The following is a 25,329-nucleotide window of genomic DNA, read 5'->3' on the forward strand; positions in this document are numbered from 1 at the left end:
AATGTTAAAGTGCATGGATATGAAATTGAATTCTGAATGTTTTGAGCACAGCCGCAGTGTCAGTATCAGTTTATGCAGCTGCATTTAAAATCCCAACACACAGTAAAACATGTAATCAATTGCATTGTTACATTCAAAAGCAGAAGTGAAATATGTTAAAATGATGAAGCGTCGTCCTGATGATGCGTGATGAGGAAATCGGCTCAGTGTGCTGTGTATCAAACTATATAGCATAAAACATACAGTCTGATATTCAGCATCAGAGCAGCTTCCAAAGTCTGGGCGCCTGGTCGCAGGATGAAACGCTTTCCACATACAATTGTGTCAAACACTTCTTTGTGTGACATTTGCATGGCTGATTGATTGGACCGATACACAAATAGCAACAACAAATAGAGATGAAACCAACAAGAAAATAAGCTGTTTTAATACAGTAAATGTAAGTTGTATGGCTGAAACCAAATAATATACATCTCTACATTCATATCATGATAGTAAGTTGTAATGTTGATGAGAACGACAAAAGAAAACGAAAGATATTGGCAATCATGTAATACATAAATGGCAAACGTGACTCTTAACTCTTGTCATTATTGTTACTATAATATTTAGATTGATACAGGAATCCAGATAATATCTAATGTGGCAGCAAATAAGCATACAAATAACGAATTATAAAGGCTTAATATAGAGGCTAAAGCTGAAAGAGAGTGAAAATGAAAATATTCAATATAAGCATGAGATTACTGAAATAAATGTTTCATAATAATTCATCTTTCATACTCATATATATTATAATGAATTCAATACATCTGTGTCTGCAGCATAGCAGCTCATCGTGGAAAAGGCAAAACAAAGGGAATCGCATAAAAAACACAAAGCCTCTGAACCTGAAAGAGAAAAAAATCAAAAGACCAAACAGGAACATGGAATTTTGATTGAAGTTCTTTGGAGTTCTCAGTCCAACATCACACGTCAACTAAAGAGAAAGAACACCTTCCATCAAGAGATTTGCTGATGAGCCAGTATGAGCCACCTGTAGGTTTTTGCATTTGAGCTAATAACCTGTGGAAGTGTTCATCCCATGTTTGTCTCACCCATCATGTCAGGCCTTAGATAGTGCTCACCCCCCACAGAATCCTCTGTGTTGTAGTCAGATTTAGTTTGGTGGTTCTGGTAAACTTCAGCCTCAGTCTGTGAGATTTCAGGGGCGGCTGCAATGTCGTCATAACTTGTTTCATCCACCTCGTAGGTCGCCACATCTGATAAAAATTCAAATACAAAATGAAATTAAAATATTGTTCAAACTTTAGAAAGTTATTGTGAGAGGGAAACCTTAGGAGGTGCTTAATGTTGATGTTTCAAACTTTTATCAAATTGGTTCAAATCTTTCCTTCACTCTGAGCACCATTGTTGGCGCAGCTGTCTTCTGAGTCACTGTCAGAGGAGGTGCGTCTCTCTGAGTTCAGACGCTGAATCAGTGGCTCATCATTATTGTCAATATCATCATAAGACAAAGAGGATGTGCTCATGACATCTTTCTCACTGATCGCTGAAGACGTCAACTTCCTTTCTGCGCCACAAACAGAAAAATATACGAAAAATAAATCATTAAAGCATCCCAAACAGCACCAAACTTTAAACATTAATGAGGAGATTACTTTGGGACTGACCGCTGGGACTGAATACATTCATTTCATTTACACCGACCGCAACGTCCTCATAGTCACCACTTTCAAGCTCTTCTTCTCTTCTGAACGGTGGTCTCTTTTCATCTGGACACAATTAGATATTTAATCAAGGACAGTAAAACAACAAAGAAAGGCAGTGGAAACAAATTATTGCCAATAAAATTCTGAATTGTAAAATACAAATCCTTACATTTTCTTAATATGGTGCCAACATTTTCAACAAGACTGACCTCTTGTGGGCTAATACTGTCACTACGCCATTTAGGTGGATATGATTAAAATGAGTGAGTAGATTTATTTTGTGATCACTCCTTTATGTCAAGTGTAACGCATGAGGTCAAATTAATGATTAATTATAAATATGATTCATTTTAATAGAAGAAATAGAGGAGAAATCTCACATTTGATTTTCTTGTCCTTCTTGTCCAACTTCTTTTTCAACTTGACAAGTACAAGTGCAACGATTACGAACACAATAATCAGACAAAGTACTGCAAGAGAAACGATCAAAGCATAGTTGATGGGTGCTTCAGACAACTCGGGTGGGCTTACATAGCCTGAAATCACACACAAACACACCACATCACACATTTACTGATCTGTACCCCAAGCCTGAAGGAACGTTTGGTGAGTATGGATGGTTGCTTGCTGTTACCCTGACAGTAGATCTCAGCTGGTTTGCTAGCCTTACAGCTCTCCTGTTTGACACAGAATTCGATCTGCATGTCAGCTCCACTACAATCCAGTTTCATTTCCAAGTTGGCCTCAAAACAAATGGAAACGTAGAATCACATTTTTGAACTAATGGAAAGATTTCAGTTCAGGAGCTAAAATGAGGGGTCAGTTATAGAGGATATTAATTCAAGGGAAATCCACTGATTTTACACAATATTCATTCTATTTTAAACCAGACTTAGTTTTCAAACTTATAGACCACAGGACCAAAAGAAATGTGACCCTTATTATGTCATTAAGGTCAGTTTACTTTTAGTTGGATCCCCTTTAAAACAAAAACATAGAAAGTATAAATGTGGGATAAGTACTGAGTTTACCTTTTCCTTATATTTGCTCTGTGGATTGTTGATAGCTTTTGTACATCCCAGCTTGTCACACAGTTTGTCCTTCATGCTGACTGGAAATGACTCGTGGGGACACACTTCTTGCCAGTCACGTCCATAACTGACACGTATCTGACCGCCACAGTTTTCCGTGGTATTGAAAATGACATTCTCTGTGAGAGACGTAAAGAGTTCAAGTGTTGGAGAAACAGCATTTCTAAGTGTTTATCTGAATGGAAAAACACTAACTGAAACATTAACGTTAATATTATAAGCAATAAAATGATGTGAAATCAATATGATAACAAGATTACCCTACAAGACAATATGAATCAATAAATGACAGAAAAATATAAACCAAGAATATAAATGAACCTTAACAGTTTCATCTTGCTCTGTGATATTAGTTTTCTTTATCTAATAATTAAAATATTTGTTTATTTATTTAACAAATCACTTCTTCCCATTTATTGCATTTGTTTTCCTTTACTTAAGGTTCTGTTGAAGGTTTCTCTGCTTTATATGTTTTTCCTTGGTAATTACTATTCAATCACTTTTTATCCTTCAGGTGGGTGGCAGAGGCTGAATGTCGCAGCCCGCCCGTATATCTGGTGGGAGATTCCTGCTGTAAATACCTACCAGTGTTTATGACTTACTTGTACAGTAAACGGACACCAGTTCACAGCTCTCCTTGCTTTCCCACCTCCTGCACTGACCCAGGCGGTAATTGTAGCTCTGACAGCTGACGCGGTACGCAGGCTTCCTAGCTGCCTTTCCAACGGAGAGGCTCTGAAGCTTAATGGCACCGCCACACTTCATCTCTTGACAAACAAAGTGTGAATACTTGTCGTTCCAGTTGGTGCTACACACCCCAATCCCATTGATCTGCACCTCACCATAACATGTGTTAGACAAGGTGATTTTGGGCTCATCTGCAAAAGAAAGAAGAGGAAATAGAACCTCACTCTACTGCTCACAGGAGAACACCACCACCTGCAAGAACCTGATGGAGGGCAGTAACACATGTGCAGCACCACTCAGTCATAGGATCTATAGAACTTGACCTGTTTTCTGTTGTTTTGAAATCACACTTTATCATCAAAAAATGTCCATAAACAGTTCCCGAAACCAAACTTATGAATAAAAATAACACAAATAACCTTTTAAATAACCTTTTCAATTGTTATTAAGAAGTCATTATAGTATCTCTCACAAAGTCAATGAAAAGTATGGCAAAGGTCATGTAAAACAATGTAACACACATGCTCACTCACCCACAAAACAAATCTACGTCCTTATACACAATTCATTTGAATGTCATTTAACCATTCTGAGAGCACGCCTGATGAAGCAAGTGTTATTTATTTTACCTATGTTAGAAATTTAAAGTGTTGTTTGTTTACCTTTGCAGTTGATATGAAGCTGCTCAGTGTGCGAGGAGGTGCCTGTTGCCTCACAGTCCCAGATGGACGTTGGATTCTGTTTACCTTCACTACACTTGAAGGTTTTGGGCCACAAAGCTTTTTGAGAAATAATTTCATGTTTCTCTTCTTTTGATGTAAAGTTGCCACAGTTCAGATGCTTGCAAAACACCTGGCCCTCTTCTTCTGTCCAGCCCTCACTGGAAACAGGAGACACAGTTCCCTCAGAGTGAACAAACACCGGACCGGCACAGGCCTTGGGTGTGTGTTTCAGTGTCATCTTCCTCCAGTCTAAGAGAAGAAGCAGCAGGTTAGATTCCCAACATTTCAGGAGAACAGTTTTTAAAATCATTTCATTGTATGAGTTGGATTTTGAGATGCAGAAAAGAGTTACAGGAGAAACAAATGTCTCACATACCAAAGCATTGCAGACCTCCAGGATCACAGTCGGATTTAGTAGACATCTGATGGCCGATATTGCATTCTGCCAATGAGTCAGTACTTGCTAAACAACTGAGCTTTGAAATAGAAACCTGGCTGCTTGGATGAGGGCCGATGTACTGGAGGTCTTTGCCAGATTGTCCACATTGTAATGCGTTGCAGATGATGTTTCGTGCTTCTTCGTTTTCAAGAGCTTTGTGGCAGACTGGACGCCAGTCGCCTAAATAGAACATCTCCAAATTTCCAGAACATTTGTCTGAGTAGAAGTTTGTGGAGTTCTCGAACTTGGGCACAGCACTTCCTGCAGCATAACAAACAAGAGTTCATTTAGATTTTTATGTGGGCTCAGCAAGTCATACACAAATGTCGAACTAGTGTATCACAGCTGCAGGTGAAAGTGTTATTACAATAGACCAGAGTGAGAGCTTACACTGGCTTGTTTTTGTTGCATAAAATCATCAGTTTTCATATTACACTTATGCAATCATTCATACATAATACTGTTCCATGATGCTAAAATGTAACAGATAAATATAAATGCTAAACCTGATGTTTTTAGGGCTGTTTCAGCAATGTACAGCAGTTTCTTTCTAACCCCCTTGACATATTCCTATCTATTTTGTGTAGAAATACAGTAGATGATACAGTATTGATATAAGTAGAAAATGAGGATGAGATCATTACCTGAGCAGACAACAGAGACTTGAGAACATTTTGATCCACTAATTCTGACCATGTTGCTGTCAGCCAGTCTGGTCGTCTGCTTTGTAGCGTGTAAGCTGCTGATGGGCACATTACTCTGTGGCTTAAAGAAGTGTGCAGCATCCTCAGTAGACAGCACGTAGCCTTTCCCACAGCCCAGGTCCTTACACAGCATATCAGACTTGCTCTCTGACCAGGTTTCCTCACACACGCCTCCACAGACACCGTCTATACAAACCTGGACCAACCCCCAGCATTTGTTTGTCAGATTGACTGTGATGTTTCCTGTCGTGAAAACAGATAATGATGTTACTGTGAGTGCAGGCTGCTCTTTCACAACTGAAAACAAAGCATAAATAAGTGAACTATTGAATGTCAAGATGAATTCTGTTCTTCTATCAACAATGCACTTCCCTTTACTTACTCTCTTTCAGAACAAAAGCAGAGAATTTTATTTTGAAAAAAAAAAAAATATATATATATAATATATATATATTTTTTTAATATATCAGTTTGTAATTAATCGTCATACTTTGTAGATGAAAGCAAATACAAGCTGTTGTCGGGTAAAATATGCATGAAGAGGTCATACCTGATTGTGGGGAAGACTGAGGGCTCAAATTTAGGCTTAATGGTACTTAAACAAGTCACTCTGGAGGGCTCAGCAGTGAATTGTGGTGTCTGTACACTGATTATATCAAAATACCCCTCCCTGGCATGTGTTTTAGCCTTATATTGTCAATTGATCTAACTTGAGTGAGGACAGGACTGTGAGAGTATAACTGGCATTAAAAGAGGACAAGAAGCGTACAAAATCCCTTTCTCGTCTGGACATATGTGCAAATTGCATGTTAAATACCTCAGGGATCACAGAGAGATCCATTTAATAGATATGATGATCAAGATAATATAATACATTTTTATTTAAATTAAAACAACTTTAAGATCCTCACTTTTATTCTGAAGGTCAGATTTCTCAAAACCTGACTGAGTGAAGTGAATTTAAAGCGCAGCTGTTAAAAACCATGAGGCAGAAAAAACAAGTCCATCTTTACATTACCTGTACAGGTCACAGTGGCAATAGTAGTAACCGTGTCGTTGTTGTCTGTTCTGCTTTGTGTACCGCAGGCTAAGAGAGACTTCTTTGAGCAATTGTTAGATTTCCTCCAAATATCCTTTCCAGCACCTCCTAAGATCTGTTGAAACTCCTTTTGTTCCCCACAGTGCATCCGTCGACACACATCGTTGGCGGCCTCCAGGTGCCATGTCTCATTGGAACCAGAGAGCCAGTAGTTGTTGTCACCATGTTCAATCCCCACCATTCCAGAACAGGGCAAACTCCCTTTCAGAAATACCACTCTGTGCGCTGCCAGGGGTGGATAGTGGACAAATACAGACTAATGAATGGATAAAATCCACAATAAATGCCTTAAGAATGTAAATAAATGAAAAAAAAAAATCTTTGACGAGTCCTTGAAATGGAAGCAACAACAACAAGAAAAGGCTAAGAATGCCGAAGAGATGACTCACCCTCGCAGGTGATAACAGCATGCTCCGGTTGTGCCGATGTGCTGCCACTAAATATACAGTCACCTAAACTTTTGGAATCTTGCCCACATCTCAAAGCCTTATGCAGGAATGGACTAGAACCTCTGATGAATTTATCAGCAGTTACTTCTCTTGCATTCCCACAACCGAGGGACTTACAGACTATATTTGACTCGTCCAATCTCCATTCATTTTGTCGGACAGCTTTCCACTTGTCCTCGTACCGTATTTCCAGTCTGCCGGCACATTTTCCTGGACTATCCAGCAGTTTACTTGCCACACTATCTGTATCATGACAGGACATAGAACATATGATCAATGAAACCTATGTATGGATCAATAAATCATCAATCAGTTTTAATGTTATCTAAGTACCAGAGACAATGGTTTTCACTAAAAGTTGTACAGTTATTTATATATATTTATACATGATTGTTCATAATTTATGTACACTTTCATCCACATATCAACCTAATTGTCCCCTAACTGAGAGACAAAGACTGAGCCTGGCCTCCACTAGTGTTAACCTGCACACTCTCTAAGCCAGGAGGCTGTTAAATCAGTATCTATTGGATCTACAGTGTAATGAATTATCGAAAACAACAATACCATAATATCACTGATAAAATCAATATTCTGTGTAGTATATACAGTATTAAGTAAGATATTTAAACGACTAAATGAATATTTTTCCAATTATGTTGAGACGGATAAGGGATAAGATAAGCAGACTATGATTAGAATATGATATTAATCTATTTTGACAATCTTTGTGTTTGATATTCAACATTCAATGACAGATCAATGAAATATCTCTGACACATTTAATGATCATTCTATAATTAACTTCACAAACATTTCACTACAATTGTTCAGTAAATGTACAAATGTATTAAGTTATCATAGTTCAACATAAAACTCACTTGCACAGACAACAGTCGCAACAGAAGAGCACCGGAAAGAGTCGCTGTCATGCCGTTTAGCCAAACAGTGCCACAGAGAGGCCTCCCTGCCTGAACAACTCACATCACTTATAAGCCCTGTTTCGCCTGTTGAAGGCTTGGAAGATGTTTCAATCACCTGGAAGAGATCATTGTTTATTTAGCAATCAATAAGTGGAATCTACAATGAAATCTGTTCACAAACCAGGAAATGTTGAAAGAAAACCTCACTTTTCCACAATTCAGTTCTCTGCAAACCACTTCAGCATTCTCTTTGACCCATGGTGAGCCACACACAGGCGATTCCTTATTATTCACTTTAGTATAAACTCTCCCGTGACAAGTACTGTTCTGTGCGTTCCTCAGAATTATGTTGACGTGGTCTGTGGAAAAATATTGAATGAATAAATAATGATCTAAGGTTATAATGGTTATAAGGTTATGAAGGTTAAAGGTTATAAAGGTTATGGATGACTGCTGTTACCTGAGCAAGTGAGTTGTGTTCCTTTACTGATCACAGCGGTGCCGCAGTTCATCTGCTTGCACCTCAGCTCAGGTGTAGTTTTGTTGTTTTGGACGCGAACAGTTTGCCAGGCATTATTCTCCTCCACTTCAAGCTGACCAGAGCAAACATTGCTGCTGTTTCCACTCAGCTGCAGCCTCTCATGATCTGTAAACATGATCATTTATACACGGATACATCACAATGTTGCAACAAAGTAAGTTAGGTCGGGAAGAGAGGTTCAATTAATTCACCTGAGCATATGACAGTGGCGGGCTTTGAGCATTGAGAAAAAGTCGGTGCACAATGCCACAGACTTTTTTCATGATTGGTGCCTGAACACTTAATCTTGATGTTGTTGTTGCTGGAGGGACTGAACTGCTTGGGTGTCATCCTTGAGGGGTCAGCAGGAATTTGCTTGTGGTTACCGCAATTGAGACTTTTGCACAAAAGATCGGCGTGATCCTTGTCTTATTGAGAGAAGAATCAGACATTACATTGTAAATACATTTTGACACGCTTGTAATGAAGGATGTAATGAAGCATTAACACTGTTATGCAGCATAAAACTATCCATGATTTCAAGTTTTGTTTCAATTTGTTAAAAATGGCATTAATACAACATGAAGATTGGCCGCTCTGTTTTTGGTTTTCTCCCGGTGACCAGCAGCTCATCTGGATTTAAATAAAATGTAATCAACTTCTTCACTGAAGTCGTAACCCGCCCCACACAATTTCATCAAAAAACATTCACTTCTTTATCATCTAAGATTATTTTATTTAATAGGAACAAATATGACAAATTTAGCCAAAGAGCTCATTTTCATCTTTGGTCTCATCTAATTTTGTTGGTATCCTGCTGACAGAAAGACTAAGGAAGGGTGAATGGAGCGGTAGCCGATTAATCAGGAACACAATAAACGTCATTAAAAGATCCTCTCTCCATTCTGCATGTTAAACCTAAACACAGTGAGGCAGCTTTGACAGTCTGGTTCTTTAACTTTAACTCTGGTTCTGCCACTGCTTCTTATTCTGTTGGAACTATTTTACTCCTGTGCTGCCACCACGCAATAACCTTTCTTTTTTTATTTTTCTCCTTTTTAACTTGTTAACCTTAAATGTGCGCTGCAAATGAACTCGCAATGCCTTTCCTAAATGAATACTTTGACCGATGGGAATGCCGTAGAGATAAAACAGACCATCTCATCTCTGCTTTGGTTTGTGTTGCTTTTAAACACAGTTGATCTCCACTGAGAAGAGGCGATGACAGACAGAACTCTGCCACAGACTGAAAATTTGAATCTTGTGGGGTTCAGGATTTTTGGCATTCATGAAAGGCTTTATATTTGTAGGATAAACTGGAGACAAAATTCCTACCCCAGTTGTCACCACAAACGTAGCCACTCGTCCCACTTTTGTTGAACTGCACAGCTCCAGCACACGGACTCCCGTGGAGCTTAAATTCAACTCTGTCTAGAAGAAGAAGAATCTTTTTTTGGACAAGCTCCATCTTACCTTACCTCTCAAATATTCAGTTTGGAAAAAAGGTGTCAACTTACCTTTACATTTAATCTTTTTCACTGTGTGCGGGTAATAAGGTGGGATTCCCCAGCCGGGGAAAGCACAGTCCCACAGGTTACACTTAGACCCACAGTGATTTAAATCTAGCTGACTGCAGTCCACAGTAGAGAGCCAGACAGTTCTCTTTCCATCATGATCCTTCATGATGAGGTTCTTCGATTCATTCATGGACAATCCACAGTTGATACTACTGCACGCTACATTTTCATTTGCCAGGGTCCAGTCATTGTCTACGTTTCCAACAAGACCCCATCTGTTATCATGCAAGATTTCAATGTAGCCTTCACAAGGGTTTTCCCCATCCCGAAGAATCAGCCTGTCAACTGTTTGTGAAACATACTGCAAGTTATCCAGTTGTAATAGTCTCCATTTATTCATTCATTCACATGCTGCTTCATCATTTTGTGAGAAATACTTTCGGTATGTTATTATAACAATAAATCAACTGCATCAACTTTCCTCTCACACTTCATAGCAGAAATGCTGTCTCTAAAAAGCAAAAATGTCTACCAACTGTTCATCCAGTTCATTTCTTATAAAGGCTATCTGCTGTGCATTTTTTTTTAAAGATTAATGTTCTCATTCCTCACAATAAATGTATAAGGATAATAATGAACACACTTTCATTGGTGACTAAAGGTCACGTGGTCAATTGGTAATGTAATGTAAGTCGCTTTGGATAAAAGCGTCTGCCAAATGATCGTAATGTAATGTAATGTAATGTAAAGGAAGAGTTCAAGCTAAAGAGAGCAGGTGTGACTTGCCTTGTGAGGTGAGCGGCTCAGGCTGAGCAGTGCAGAGCAGAAACAGGAGGATCCACTTCATCTTCACAGTGAGGCACTGCAGTCCACCGCTAAGCTTTATAATGTGAAGGATGGGCGCCAAATACACGCCAGCTACAACTCCACTGAACATCTTTAGGCAATTATCTATAGCTGTATGTGTTCTTTATGAACTTTTACACTTGACACACTTTTAAACTAAATATTCTGAATCAAATCATTTGCAATCTCTATGCTTAAATTAGAAAAACTTGTTTCCAAAAAGATTTGAGGACAATTTTTTAGGTCAGGTACATTCATATCCAACTAAAAAATATTTCTGTTTTGTCAATTAATTTATTTACATTTTACTGCAACATCTGATTGATTTAATTACTATTACCGCTACATTTGCAGCACTTTTTTTTTTCAATTTAGAGACACACTTAAGTGTTTTTATCTTAGATGATCCTCTGTGTGTTTTCTTCTTTAATTTTGCCAAATATGTTTTATACACAGAGAGGGAAAGAAGAGAAAGAAAGAAAACAAAATAAACCATGAATAAGGAAAAGTGATACAAATATCAAGTCAATTTTATAAATAAATTAAACTAAACTAAAACTCAATTTAACCCTAAAGCTTGACTTGACTACACAAAGGAAAAATGTACTGCACATGGATTTAGAATAAATATGTGACATAAGTGGGACATTAAAATTCGAATTTGGAATGACTTACAGCTTGATTACTGTCATTAACATTAACAGCAACATACTGTGTGCACCTGCCTTCAATAAAGCACTAATTAGGCGCCTGATCGACAGTTTTCGGACTTATCTGTCTTTAAATATACAGGTTTAGCTCTGCTGAGACACTTGTTAGTCCTTATAGGAGGTGAATGAAAGCCTGCGTCGGAACGAAACATGAATGCGCTCTTATTCTGAGAAATACAAAATCGTTTTACTGGGAAATCAGTCAATCAATCTGCTGGTTATTATCAAAGGCCGCTGCAAAATCCTCCGCCCGGCTTATCAAGATGACAATGATTGGCTGGCACACTCTCAATAAGGGTTTTAGATTGATAACTATAAAACAAAATCTGACATTACATCTGACTGTGACTTGATGTTTGTAGGACTAGGATATAAACTACTCAACTACTAACTCAACTGCATACTATACTTTGAATGAGCCCAAAAAAAAAAAAAAAATTCAAATTTTCAAGTATCTAAACTATATTTTGCTTAATTACTGTAACTAGGCCAATATTTGACATGTGAACTCAGGCAGGCTGTGGATGTGGTCTGAGGTTGCAGGTGCAAACTGACGTGCAGGGTGGTGCATATAAGCGTGCGGCTTTGTGGCTTTGGTTTCGCAAGAGAAAGAGCCTGACGGTAATCAACAAGGGTGATCAACAGGGGTTCTCTCAAGTACCCTTGAGCAAGGCTGCCTACTTTCAACTGCTGTACTGCGAAGATAACTGTTTGTGCAGATGATGCCTCAAATATTACAAGCTGATAATCGTTAAATTGGATTCAAACTTGTTGATTCAGTTGTTAGTTAAGCTCAGTTATGCTTATGGTTGCAGATTTAAGATACTTTATTTGTCATGTTGCATGCAATTCACGCACAAATCACATGCAATTGAAAATTTTCTAGCATGATGGTTGAGGGTTGTCTGTTTTCCATCGATGCCCTTAACCTAAACTATGACTTCATACCAGCACAGTACAACATAAAACACCATACAAATACAGCTGCCCTGTTGTGCAATTTGTTTTGAATAACTTTAAGATTTTTGAATTTCATTATTTTTATAATTTCTCCTAAATCAGTAAAGTTAAAGCAATTTATTTTTGGCAAACCTTAGAATTAGAAAGTTGTTGTTAGGAAATGTGTTTATCATCATCAGATCACATTTTGTATTTTCAGTGATCTGGAAATTAAAACATCAGGCTGCTACTAAAGTAAAGGTTTCCTGGGTCATGATTGGAAGAGTGAGTGTAGGTGGGAGTATTTTGTCTGCAGTCTAATCCTAATCCTAATAAAATTAAAACTGTCATCTGTCATTAGCCGCACACTTATCACATCATTTAACATTTCACTGTGATGCAATCATAGTATAAACAGTTTAGAAATATTTATTTATTAATGTGTTTCGATGATCTGATCAGCGATGTAATGTAGCCAACTCAAACCAAGAGTCAAGTGACAAGAGCCATCTTAGCAGAAGTCAAGCCACAAACCTCAAGGTTGCGTTTCTGACTACAAACATTCCATCTAAACAGGAAACAAAGCGATCTGACACTTCGATTAGCCTCACACTCGACATTTATTCTCAGAAAACACGAAATGGTCAATTTCAATGCAAGTTCATTAGATTTTACTTAAAAGAACAGATGTTTGTGGATTCAGAGATTTTATTTGATTACTATGTTATGAATCGGCAAATATCTATTCATTACATTACGAGCATTTGGCAGACGCTTTTATCCAAAGCGACTTACATTACATTACCACCCTTCGCAGAGGGGGGAGCAATTTAGGGTTTGGTGCCTTGCTCAGGGGCACCTCGGCAGGGGCTCGAACCGGCGACCCTCCGGTTCCCAAGCGGAAGCTCTACCCACTGAGCTACTGCCCCCCACATTCGACCATTATGCACTGCAGTGAAGAAAAGCAGAGTAAAAAGTTAAAGGGCACTCTCACCAGCAGCCTCCCCAGGGTCCTGGGTGTCAAATGTCACAATATGACTAGAATATTACCCACACTGGCCCACACACACACACACACACACACACTGTGACGTTCTGCAAACACCATGACATTTACACTGCCCACAGTTTAGCAGGTCACAGTGGCATTATGAATCTTTACTGCATAAACCAAAAGACATTTTTAGAATTTTCACATCTGAGAGTCAGTCCACCTCAATTGGGTAGATCAGATATTGTATATTATAATTCATCCAATGAAAAAGTACTGAAAATAATAATTCTGTTTTAAGGTTTGAATCTTTTTGCAAGCAGGAGTAATATGATCAAATACAGCAATGGTTCAATCACAGTACTTATGATTGATGCATGACCTTGTGACGCGTCTCTTGAGCCCTAGAAAATGTGCTTGTTGACAGAGGTAAAAATCATTCAAAAGAAAATGTATTTATTTGGTTTCCTGGTGTACTGTTGCTACCTGTAGCTAAACTGTGCTAAAATGGGGAATGATGTGTAGAAAATCTTGAAAGACCCATACTTCGATCTGAACAAACCACAAATATGATAATGTTCCCAGCAATGACAGCACAATCTACTGATAGAGTAATTATTACTCATTTTACCAATATTATCTGATATACTGAATTATTTGCTGATACACTAGGCAGCTTGATTTTTGTACAAATGATTTGTGTATAATTAGGTAGAATTCAAACTTGATTATTCTACTCAAAACCTTTCAAAATATACAAAATATTTTAATTTTAGGTTCTAGTGTGTTGATTCATCCACAGAGCCAAAATACAAAGATAGATTACTGAAGCTTTAAACTGTACTATTGAGTAGTATTGTGCAATTACCCAGATACAAGGTAGCATGAAAAGACTCAACACAACGTATAAGTCATTTATTATGAGGTAAAATGCAGTATAAAACACGACGTGCTGTTGATTCACTGCATGTTTCTGTTGAGCAGGTTTACACCAGTAGGTGGCAGAAATAGACTGTTTTGAATTCGAACAACTTACTGGGGAAGGTGCTATAAATGTCAATCATACTTTTGAAAATCATGACGGAAAATATAATTGAATGGAACAGGCGGAGGACAAAGTCAAACAATAAATCATATTTGCACTTTCTGCTTAGTCCACACACATACACACTCTCACATAAACACACACACACACACAACCACTGCTACACTGTCAGGTTTGTGATATTGGTAAGATACAGCCAGTAAATGTTTTATCTTCTGTCTTGAGGCAATTTTGTAAAAATCAAGACCCTGTATTTGCCCAGAAAATGGCAAGTTTGAAAGTACAGCAAGGACCAAGAGGAAACTGGCGTCGGTGAAAATCAAAGTGACTTCTAGCTCGGCTTTCATCCCTAATGGAGATGAGGCCGAGCAGGCAGAGGAGCGGAGGGTAACCTGTGTAAGATCATTCTATAAATGAACAGCCATGCTCGGTATTAGTCATCTTCATGTTCCAGCAGAAAAAGCTTAGAACGCACACAGAGACACAGAGAAACAGAGCAAAAGGTGAGAATGGTGTTTGGTAAGATCTCCGTCGCAGCACCTGCAGAGTCCCAGATAGTCCAGATTTGATGCTCCAGGCAGGACGGCTGCAGTGAAAAGCCAATTAATCATTACTTGTAACTCTATACAGCTCTATGAGAATCCATACTATACTATCTATACTATATATGCATATTTTGATGGACACAACACTAGTTCTTGAAAAATACAAACCAGGAATCCCAGATCAATTTCCCCTCACCTTTTATTTATTACCACCTTTTATGTGATACAGGATTTATTTTTGTTAACAGATACAAACACTCTCCTTTCTATTTTGTACTCTAATGATTGGTATTTGTGCACAACATAAACAATATCCTTGGAGTAGCACTGATGTACAAGCCTTGTCCAGTCAAAACAAATCAACATAGCCAGTGTCTGTTACAAATAGCTTCATGATGGCGTGTGAAGTAGGAAGAGAAGAACAATACGGCTCGGATGAAAGAGTTTCATACTCCCCAAACTCAATCCCAAACATATGAAAATGATATCTGGGGACATAATCAGTGTGCCTGTGTCCCATGAAAAGCGCATATTATTATTATTATTATTACTACTACTGAATTCTTGTTCTTACACTTGTTGTTGTATGATGTTGAAATATCATAATACAAAAGATAGAAGAAGGATTTCTGCTTAATGTGATATGTTTCAGCTGCATGTCATCAGTTTAAGCAGTACACCATTTTGTGACATAATTGGAATGATAGTAATTATGATTCAGTGTCAAAGAAGACACCAGGGACTTCCTGTATGAGAGAGGTGATAACACCATTAATCTCTGACTAATAATTTGCATTAATCATGAATGTAGCTCTCAAATCCGCTTTACATCTATGAGAACATGCAGAGTAACTTCTGAAGGGTTTCCTTTAATCTGCAGTGCATCACACATGCCAGATGATACAAAGTGAGAATAGTGCTCATCAGTGTAATTGCCTTGCCCTTCAAGTCAATTTGCTCTAACAATGGTTGAGCAGGTCTGCGTGGGAGTTTCTCTTGGCTTTTCTCTTTCTGCTGTCACTGTCACCAAGCTCAGTGGGCGAGTTAGCAGAGGAAAACTTTTGGCCTATTGCATGTTTTAAACAGAAACACTCTTTTTGAGCTTTTTGTTGTTGTTGTTGCTCTTTCTCTGCAATCGACTTCCATTAAATTCCATCAAATCCATGTCAATTCGACAAAGGCACAGCAGTGTTGTCATATCATCATATCTTATGCCTGAGTTAAAGAACATGTGTGATGTGAGGCAGTTAAGGCAGTGTCAAGCGAGGCAGTTTTGTAGGTGGTTAATTTAAATGCCTGGTGTCCATTTGGATCATTGGTGAGCACCCTTCTGATGGCCAAAATTATAAAATGGACACCCCTGACAACTTGTGGTTCGCATAAGATACACCGAATCCACACACACACACACACACACACACACACACACACACACACACACACACACACACACACACACACACACACACACACACACAAAGGCCCAAAGCCAGGGGAGCTGGGGCCGTCACACCTACACACTCTGGTGGTTTTTCCAATACCCATGGGTGAGAGCTGTTATTAGATGAGATGAGACATAGTATGATGGTCTTGCATCAGGGCTGTATATTCTCTACAGTATATGCATGGCCATGAGATTGAAGTTCATTTACACCAGTGATGGTTCGCATCAGGCGTTGTGATTATAATGAAAAAACAGAGAAATTCATGCAATTCAAAGGACTTGTTAATGGCTCTTACCCCTCTTCTTTGACAGATAATTTCCGTGGAGAGAAGAGGAAGAAGAAGAGAGCAGATTCATTTGGAGAAGCAGCTGACCGTGGAGTCAAATATCCAGTCATTACCCGTGTGAAAAGGAAATGCTCCCCCTTATTTTCCTCTCCACCCCAGCTCTCCATCTGCGTGCTGCGTTTGAAGTGGGTTTTGATGTCGGCTTCATCTATTATGGATCTGGTGACATTTTTATGATGACAGCCCCTGATACATTTAGCAGAAAGGTATGGAAATAGGACCATGGAAATATACACCTGGTACACTCTGTCCTATCATTATCTCTGTTCTTTTTTCTGTCCTACCCCCTCCTCCACTCTATTCTTATGCCTTCACCTCAGTCCTTCAAGAAGAGTGAGAGACAAACAAAAGTACACAGGACATGAATCAGACAACAAGTCAAAATAGTTTATTATAGAAGAGGATTCATAGTCGAGGCACTACCTCACATTTAGTATAGGCACTGAGCTACTGCACTGGAGTCACAGCCACGACTCGGCCTGCAAACCAAAGCCTGCCAGCCACATGCAACCTGGCAATGCAAACATGTAGGACATCACATCACCATGCTTACGTACACGGTAACACTTTGATTGTACTCGGAATAAGACGGGAAAGTCAATCAAATGTCACGTATACGCCATGAGACTGAAATCAGTGGCGTCCTGGAGTCCTGATTGTGTGATTGTACATGTAAGCATTCCATTGGTTTATGGCATAAGAAATAAATATATGCTTCATTGTTTACCACTTAAATTCAGATTTAAGTAAAGAAGTAGGTCGCATATAAATTCTCAGTCTCTGCATCTTCCCATATGTAGCTGTAACAGGGCTGATGGGTTCTGCATTAAAGAGCCTTTGAACGTAGGCTGACTTCCGTTATCATTTTGAAAATCCAACCGCAGTATAACTCTGTGACTGGCAGGCTTTGGCGAGGGGAGGCGGCCTTTCACGTATACATTGCATTTGCCATGGACTCATTTATACATACTGATGGCCTTTTCCTCATCTCTATTGATGGTGTTACACACACTGCTGTGTTACATCAATCTATTACAGCAACAACAGCAACCGAGCAATTATTTCCACCTGTGTGATCATCATAATTATTATCATAAGAAGATAATACCTGCATGTCTGCTCTTGTTTCATATTTTCGCGTGAAACTAGTTAGCAGCATACATTGGTTTGTTACTTATAGGGATTACCAAGCCTAAATTATGTGTCGTGATCATGTCAGTATATCTGTGGTTTAGAATACATATTTAACATTTTAATAAGCAGCACTTGTTGCTGCTGAGTGACAGTTAACCCTCAAGTGACCAACAGGGTCAAATGTGGACCCAAATATACTTGTACTTTGTCTTTTGCGTGTGATACATGCAGTTAGAAAGTGTGGCTTCATGTAACAGCGGCCTTACATGTGGGATGTTTTGGTTTCTATGTTCATTATTTTTCTCGTATTACTGGAAAAATGTACACACTGTACAACTCAATAATGGTGTATTGGCTGTGTAACATCTGTCTCCAGTTGTAAACATATCGATCATTTGAGGGTGAACTCGCTGTATTCACTGGATTTAAATGCATAGATCAAGTGTCAAAAGTTAATGTGTGTATGTTTCTATTAGTGAGTGGTAGAGGGGATGCACATGTTTCCATGACTGTATTTTTAAACATAATACAGTCTTTTATAGAATAAAAGTACATGAGTGTAAAGCCTAAATAGAGATATATTTAACTCTTCACTGCTTCCGATAAACCAATTTACCCCTCCCCACACACAATATCTGAACAAAGTCGTCCTTTGATATCTTTCCCCTTACTTTCCATACATGTCATCACATCACCTCCCTCATCATGTGTACATACTGAGCACATGGCAGTGCAGTTCCATTGAGATTACAAAAGCATTTTTTTTTACCAAAACAGCACGGTACAACAAGAGAGATCAGAGCAGAGGAGGGATTCTGCGGTTGTGTTTCCCAAAATGTTTCACTTGGCCACACAGAAGCCTTTTTAAAAACCAAAAATGATCTTCATACACAGACCTTTGGAGGCCAGAAGAAGCCTCTTGGTTAATTCACAGGCTTCAAAAACCGGTGTTCAAGGGGACATATTATGCTTTTTGTTATTTCCTCTCATTTTTTTATAGTTAAATATAGCAGGGAGGAGGCAAAATTGAGGTTTACAACAAAACAATGCGTCCAGTAAGCCAAATCTGTAGGTCTTAACTCACCTGAAAGTTCCTTTTGATTAATCCTTTACCTCCATTACAGCTTGACGTTAAGAAGTAATACATGTGGTAAGATGACACAAACAAAATGCGAGTCTAGCTGGAAAGTGTTTGGCCAGCATCCACCATGTCGTGGCTGACCAATCAGAACACGGTGGGCTTTTGGTGAGGGGGCCTTAAAGGAAGAAATAAATAAATGAAATAAAAACAGCTATTCTTCACTCGGTGTGCATAGTGGTGCTGCAGCAAGGGAGAATAGAAGCACACCACTGTGTGTGCATCAAGAGACCCTTCAATGGAAAGTCATGTCTGTGTAATATGTCCCACCTAAAAACTTTCAGTTTCCTCTTGCAACAGGTTGACAACCACTGACAATATCCACAAAAATACACCTGTTCCCCTTTTACAAATATACTGTAAGTCTCTTGCCATTATAGCAAATATACCTATCTTGTCTTGTGACATAAATTATATAGTAGATATTACATTTACAGTATCTCCACATCCTCAATATGACTGTATACACACTCTTACAGCTGTGCTCCTAAATATTTGCCCGGATCACATCATGAAAATAGACAACACTTTACATTTTCATTTGAAAATATTTGTCGCATCACAAGCCCAAGCAAAGCTTTGCAAGAGGATTACATAACTAGTGGCAAACACTTTGGGGAACCCAGCACAGATCTGGACAACAGCACAACAAACCTGTCACCTCACAACCTCGATCCACCACAGAAACAACTGAAGGGTAAATGATCACACATGAACAAGAAAACAACAGCAACAGAAAAATACAATTATATTTAACCCCTGATCACCTCATTAATGATAATCATGGGGATGTTTGATACATTTTCCAACTATTACATTTAGGCCCAAGTAGGATACAAAAAAACAACGATAGCACGTGTGTGTGTATGCTAAAGGAAGAGGAACACATTTATGCTACCTGTGGAAGTTGAAAAAAAAAGTGTTCAAATATGCCCGCACAAAAAAGTAGTGGAAACAGTGAACTTCATCATCTCCCATCGACGCTCTGTGCTGATTGCACCCCATTGCTTTGTCAGAACCTGAGTCTGTGGCCCTGTTTTCATAAATCCAGACGCAGAGCATAAACATGAGGCCCTGAATGTTCCTTAGAATGGAGAGAATGGGGGATAATGAACAGCAACCTCTGGCGCCATCATAACTTTGCTCTAGATAATAATAATAATAATGAATGTATTATCCTAAATTGTAGTGTATTAAAACTATATGTAATAGTAGTAGGGCACTTATTGCTTGTAGTGTTGCCCTATATCTCTGCTTCCTCGGAGATTTCAGACCGAAATGGGGAAATTGGCCTAATGACACTATGTTAATGCTCATGTACATTTTTGACTTAAACTAGAATTCATTTACATACATATTTACATATAATTGTGTATTGTCCACACATGGCCTGCTTAAATAATATATTTACTGTACAACGTGTAATTAGCTTCTACCTGTACTGAAGTCACTTGTTCCTTAACCTGCTGCTTTTCCAGGGATTTTACCCCATTGAGTAATTAGCTTTTGTCTGGATGGATGTCAGTAGAAATGATGATTTATGAGAAACAACGGAATGAGAGAGGGAGAGGGAGAGGGAGAGAGGGAGAGAGGCAGAGAGGCAGAGAGGCAGAGAGGCAGAGAGAGAGAGAGAGAGAGAGAGAGAGAGAGAGAGAGAGAGAGAGAGAGAGAGAGAGAGAGAGAGAGAGAGAGAGAGAGAGACCTTTGGTACTGAAGTGTCAAAAATACACAAACACATATAGACACACAGGCGTCTGTGTGAGTGCTCACACACTCCCACTCAGTCACAATCAAACAAAACACACAAAACACACATACAGTGCGAAAACTGGAAAAACAGTGAAATCAGCTGATCTTTTATCATAACAGTAAGTGTTTCCAGACCTGTTCCAAGACAGTGACTGAATGATACAACGCAGCAGTTTGGCTTTGCTTTGGTTTTGGACAGAGAAATAAACAACCAGAGAGCCGAAAATATATCCACAAAAACTGTGTGACAGTGCTCCTCTGCTCATTGAACACAAACGAGCAGAGTGTTCTGTTGACAGAACGGCATGAATTACCTAATTGTCATTATTACGTGGGCATAATACCAAGAATAACTGTGCCAGCAGAATGGTGAACTTGAAAACACTTGGAGACAGTGTGTGAAAACCACATAAGCCGGTGCTGCCATCAGACTGCTGAACGGGAGAACAGAGCACATACTGAATAGAGCACTCGCTGTACAACAATGTGTTTATTGGGGGACATGTTTGGTAAGTTTGGTACGTCACCTCCTTTTCACAGTCAATCTTCACAGTCACTATGATTGGATTTGCAATCGGTTTCCTTAATGTCACTCAAAATGGAATAATCATTTCTATTGAATTTTAATTGACAGAACAATTGCTTAATTGTCTTAAATCAATCCACAATACTCATACACATCTTCCCATTGCTGAATTTCAGGTCACGGATGCACATTTCAACTCTTCTACCGTAAATATTCAAATGAGGCAAACACAGTTCCTTGAAGGACACGATTGTTTTGTTCTACCTTGTTGATAAATGTACAGTAAATCTGTATTGTGTTTGTGTGAGTGGGTGGGTGAGCCCGATTGAATATGTCTAGCCTAAGATGTTGTTGTGGCATTGCAATGTGAATGACACAACACTCCTCACATCGTTGGATCTCCTGTTATCCGTCATTAGTGACAGCCACAGATGTACTTTGTGTCTGAGCGGGAGATAAAAGCTGTTATTTGTTCATCCTATCCGGATTTACATCTGCTGTAACATCCCACTCTGAATCTCCGGTCCAAATGAGCATTTTACCACATATCCTGTAATCACCTAATAAACTCTGGTGTATTACAACAAACTTTCAAAATGTCTTCATTTTATTGATTCCATTAAATCTATTCTCCAGACAGCAAGATGGGGGAATGAGGCAACTTTGGGAGGCAGCTTGTTCTGTCATCCATTAATGACACCGGCAGAATTGCAAATTGCTTCAACTACTTCAGTTGCCTCAGTATACGTTGCAAATTCGTTTTTCTCAATAATCTGTCCTGGAACGTCTTGTTCACTGCTGCACCACCATCTGGGACTACATAGACTGAGCCGGGATTGACAGCTGTGTTCCAGAACGTTAAATCTATTTAGATGAACTCACAACACAGCAGTAAGACGAATGGCTGCTAAACTGAGAAAGAACAACAGAGGCTGTGTGCCAGGTCACATCTGACTTTCATGGGTCACTTACACAAAATATTCTGCACTGCATCTTTTCTTCATGACTCTTGGACCATTACTCTGGACTCTTACAGGAGATATGTCTTGCTGACTGTGTTATGTTAGCAACAAATGGATGTCCAGAACATCACATAAAACTCTCTGTTCATGGTGATGCAGAGATGACACGTAGGGTGCTTTGTGTCTGGCTGTGCTTTACCTTTGGGAGGCTCATTCTGAGGGAAACAATGGCCAATTCTCACCATAACCATAATCACCAAATCACAATATACACAAGTCTAAACCTTTTGCCGGCTTTTGTCATGTTTACAAATCCCCTTTCTTGTGATAGTGTTGTGGCCCAGGTTGCCTACACACAGACTGAACTTTTGCAACTATTCCGTCTAATATGTCATAAATATTTTACTTTATCCTCATATGAATGATGTTCACTGATCATTGTCAAAGCTTTCAATCATCCCACCAATCCTGTCATTCTAGTGTCCTCGCTTGCATTCAGACATCCCTTTGAACTCATGCAGCACAAACTCCATACAAGTGCTGTAAATCTTCTTTTCTACTTCAAATATAAGTCAAGGCAGAACTTTAAAGACGCTTTGGAGAGCACTAGCTTGTAAAGTTACAGCTGTCTCATTTGCATCCATCGCAGCATTTGGTTTACCTCTCGTCTCTGAAACTCAAGGCTCATTTGCACACGATTTAGGTCTAAACTGTGTAAACACAGTTATCAGATATATCAGATATGAGCCACTGAAAAAGTGAAAAGATTGGATACGACCAAAACAAGGCATTGGGCATCGAGATCTATATTTTGCATCTATTCTGCTCTTCCTATTTCATCCCTAATTTGGCTGATACCAAATTGAGGTGAAACTTTATAAAAACTAATGTTTAAATTGTTGTAACTGCATTCACTCCACATGCGACTTCATCCCTGTGCTACAGTCTGAGGGTTCAGCATGATGATTTATTGTGTCAGAGTTGTAGCAGCCGTGAGAGACGTAGAGCAATGTAAGGTGCCGACAGGTTCAACCACAGTCAACGCTTCCACACCGAGACGCAAAGAAAACACAGTGACTGCGGTTAACATCCGCCAATATTTCTCTGATCCTAGAAAACAGATTGAATAACTAGCAGGTGCTTGAGCTGTTCGCGGTATGATGTGAAGGACGGCTGTTGTTATTGACACTGGGGTAGCGTTTGCTAGCAGTGCTGACTTTCACACATACACAACACTGCAAAAAACATTCACATTCTGAGAACATCACTGTCAAAAACTCAGCAAAGTGTTGTTCCTAAGGTCATAGAAAAGTGTCCAAGCTTGCTGTCACAGCAGCAGGTGAGAGTGACGCTGCTGCAAAGCAGAGAGACAGATATGGCCCTATGTTCCTTTAAAATCCACAAAAGTACCCTGCTTTTATTCTGAAAAATGCTCAACAGTTCAAAGGCGTGTTGTTTGTTTTTTTGCATGTTTTTGTCTTCCTTTGATTGCCCCAGAGTAGAAACGCTGTCAGTTTTCTGTCCCTGTCTGCTGGATTGTGCAGCTCCAATTTGAAAAGACTTGCTGAATGTGGAAACAAGTCATTTAAATTGCTGCGTAGAAGATCCCACCAACCAATTAGCACATCTATGTATCCACAAGTGTTTCTGTCTATATTTTACTTGTCTCCAGCTGCGTGTGAGCTTGTGTGTCTGTCACACTGTCTCCTGTAAGCAGAGGGCTTCCACCGCATTACTGGGTCCCTGGGCGACTCCACCGATGACTATGAGCATGCAGGATGTCTGCGCCAATGCAGAGGAGCAGCGTCCGGTGGGCATGGGTGCCACGTACTCCCAACGTCGCTTCACAGGGTTGTAGCTCTCTACAGTGCCCAACGGCGACGGTTCGTTACCTGCAAAATGGATTGTTACATGTTAGATGGAAAGATTATTTTCAAAATGCAGCAAGAGAGCAATTTAATTTATTTTGCACAAAACAACAGGAGACACACAGATTCATAGCATCATAGAGTTACACACCTAAATGTATACAGCATATTTAACATAACGTAAAATGATGAAAGAACCCAGTTCCAGGGTTCCAGAGTCAGATTTTGATTTTATTTGACCATATGCTTTAACATGTGGTATCAGGAATGAATACGACACGTGATTTGCATTTACTCACATATTTGCATTTTAAAATGCTGTGCAAGGCATTGCACCGCTCTTTGTGCCTACAGTAATGTCTGTCCACTGCACTGCGGGAGTCAAATAAATAAATAAATCTCCTGCAGCAGCAATGCAGCAAAGATACAGAAACTTGAAACGAGCCAAAGACTTCTGTCTTTATCATCATGTCAAGTTTGAGTTTGTGTATTTTGCACGCTAAGTAACACATTTCTTCCTTTAACAAAGCACAAAAGTACAATATATGTACAGAGAAAAACCTTGCTTTCATTATGAATCACCCAGCATTAAGTTGTTGCCGTTTCTATGGAGACACCCATCTCAGCAAGTCTCCAAATGATGTGGACTGGTGTGTGTGTATGCCATACACACCTATGGTGTGTGTTTATCTACTTAAGGGAAGAAGGAAGGCAAGAGCAACCGACATAACCGAATCAGCTAGATCAAAGCAATCGTGTCTTGCTCAGGCCTCAGTCCCCTTTCATGAAGACAAATGCACAGTACACACACCACACACGCACACTAAAACGCACACACACAAACACATGCAGCAGCAGCAGCAGCATACTCGTAGGATTTGTTGATGCTCAAAGGCTTCCCGTTGCTGCTTTGATTCTGTGCCCACAGACGTCATGTCAATTCATCAGCTGCTCTCTCCTCCTCTGTGCTGCTCCTTCTCTCCTCCTGACCTCTATACTAGCTTCCATTTTTCTTTCCCTCATCTCCTTCACTGATTTTGGCTTTTTCCATTAATCAACCTACTGATTCCATTTGAAATTCTTTGTATCTTTTTTTTGTTTTCCGATCAAATTCTTTCTTCGACAGTCTTCATCCCTCTCTCTTCTTATTCTTTCCAGCGCAGCCTGTCTCTTCCATTCCCCAGGTTCCTTTATTATGCCTGTTGTCCTCTCTTTCTTTTCT

At 39.3% G+C, this 25,329-nt stretch overlaps 2 protein-coding genes across 2 annotated transcripts in view; both read right to left on the reverse strand.

Annotated features, from left to right (window-relative positions):
• Positions 1-399: 399 nt before the first annotated feature.
• Positions 400-10,773, reverse strand: LOC143007843 (scavenger receptor cysteine-rich type 1 protein M130). The gene is made up of 20 exons (XM_076159326.1): positions 10,650-10,773; positions 9,864-10,208; positions 9,682-9,777; positions 8,559-8,774; positions 8,287-8,472; positions 8,034-8,185; positions 7,785-7,941; positions 6,844-7,146; positions 6,374-6,679; positions 5,296-5,598; positions 4,589-4,912; positions 4,153-4,461; positions 3,406-3,681; positions 2,744-2,922; positions 2,347-2,455; positions 2,093-2,248; positions 1,674-1,775; positions 1,394-1,573; positions 1,098-1,262; positions 400-979 (listed from the first exon to the last, which is right to left on the reverse strand). Exons 1-20 carry the CDS (start codon positions 10,708-10,710, stop codon positions 969-971), a joined length of 3,936 nt encoding a protein of 1,311 aa, XP_076015441.1. The 5' UTR covers positions 10,711-10,773; the 3' UTR covers positions 400-968.
• Positions 10,774-17,128: 6,355 nt separating this feature from the next.
• Positions 17,129-25,329, reverse strand: part of klhdc8b (kelch domain containing 8B) — a 75,132-nt gene continuing 66,931 nt past the window's right edge. Inside the window, exon 6 of the mRNA XM_076159292.1 lies at positions 17,129-24,131. Coding sequence (XP_076015407.1) covers positions 23,935-24,131 — 197 coding nt within the window. The 3' untranslated portion in view covers positions 17,129-23,934. The remainder of the gene's footprint in view (positions 24,132-25,329) is intronic.

Source organism: Genypterus blacodes, unplaced genomic scaffold, assembly GCF_046128005.1.
Source record: "Genypterus blacodes isolate CSIRO-AG114 ecotype Tasmania unplaced genomic scaffold, CSIRO-AGI_Gbla_v1 ptg000094l_1, whole genome shotgun sequence".
Taxonomy (NCBI): domain Eukaryota; kingdom Metazoa; phylum Chordata; class Actinopteri; order Ophidiiformes; family Ophidiidae; genus Genypterus; species Genypterus blacodes.

What these genes read in the sequence shown, in the direction of transcription:
- LOC143007843 (XM_076159326.1), bottom strand. Translation starts at nt 10,710, where the DNA reads ATGAAGTGGATCCTCCTGTTTCTGCTCTGCACTGCTCAGCCTGAGCCG. An exon ending in AGTCTCTGTTGTCTGCTCAG is followed by an intron (nt 4,913 to 5,295) that starts GTAATGATCTCA and finishes GTTATGCTGCAG; the next exon opens with GAAGTGCTGTGCCCAAGTTC. An exon ending in AGAGCAAATATAAGGAAAAG is followed by an intron (nt 2,456 to 2,743) that starts GTAAACTCAGTA and finishes ATTTGTTTTGAG; the next exon opens with GCCAACTTGGAAATGAAACT.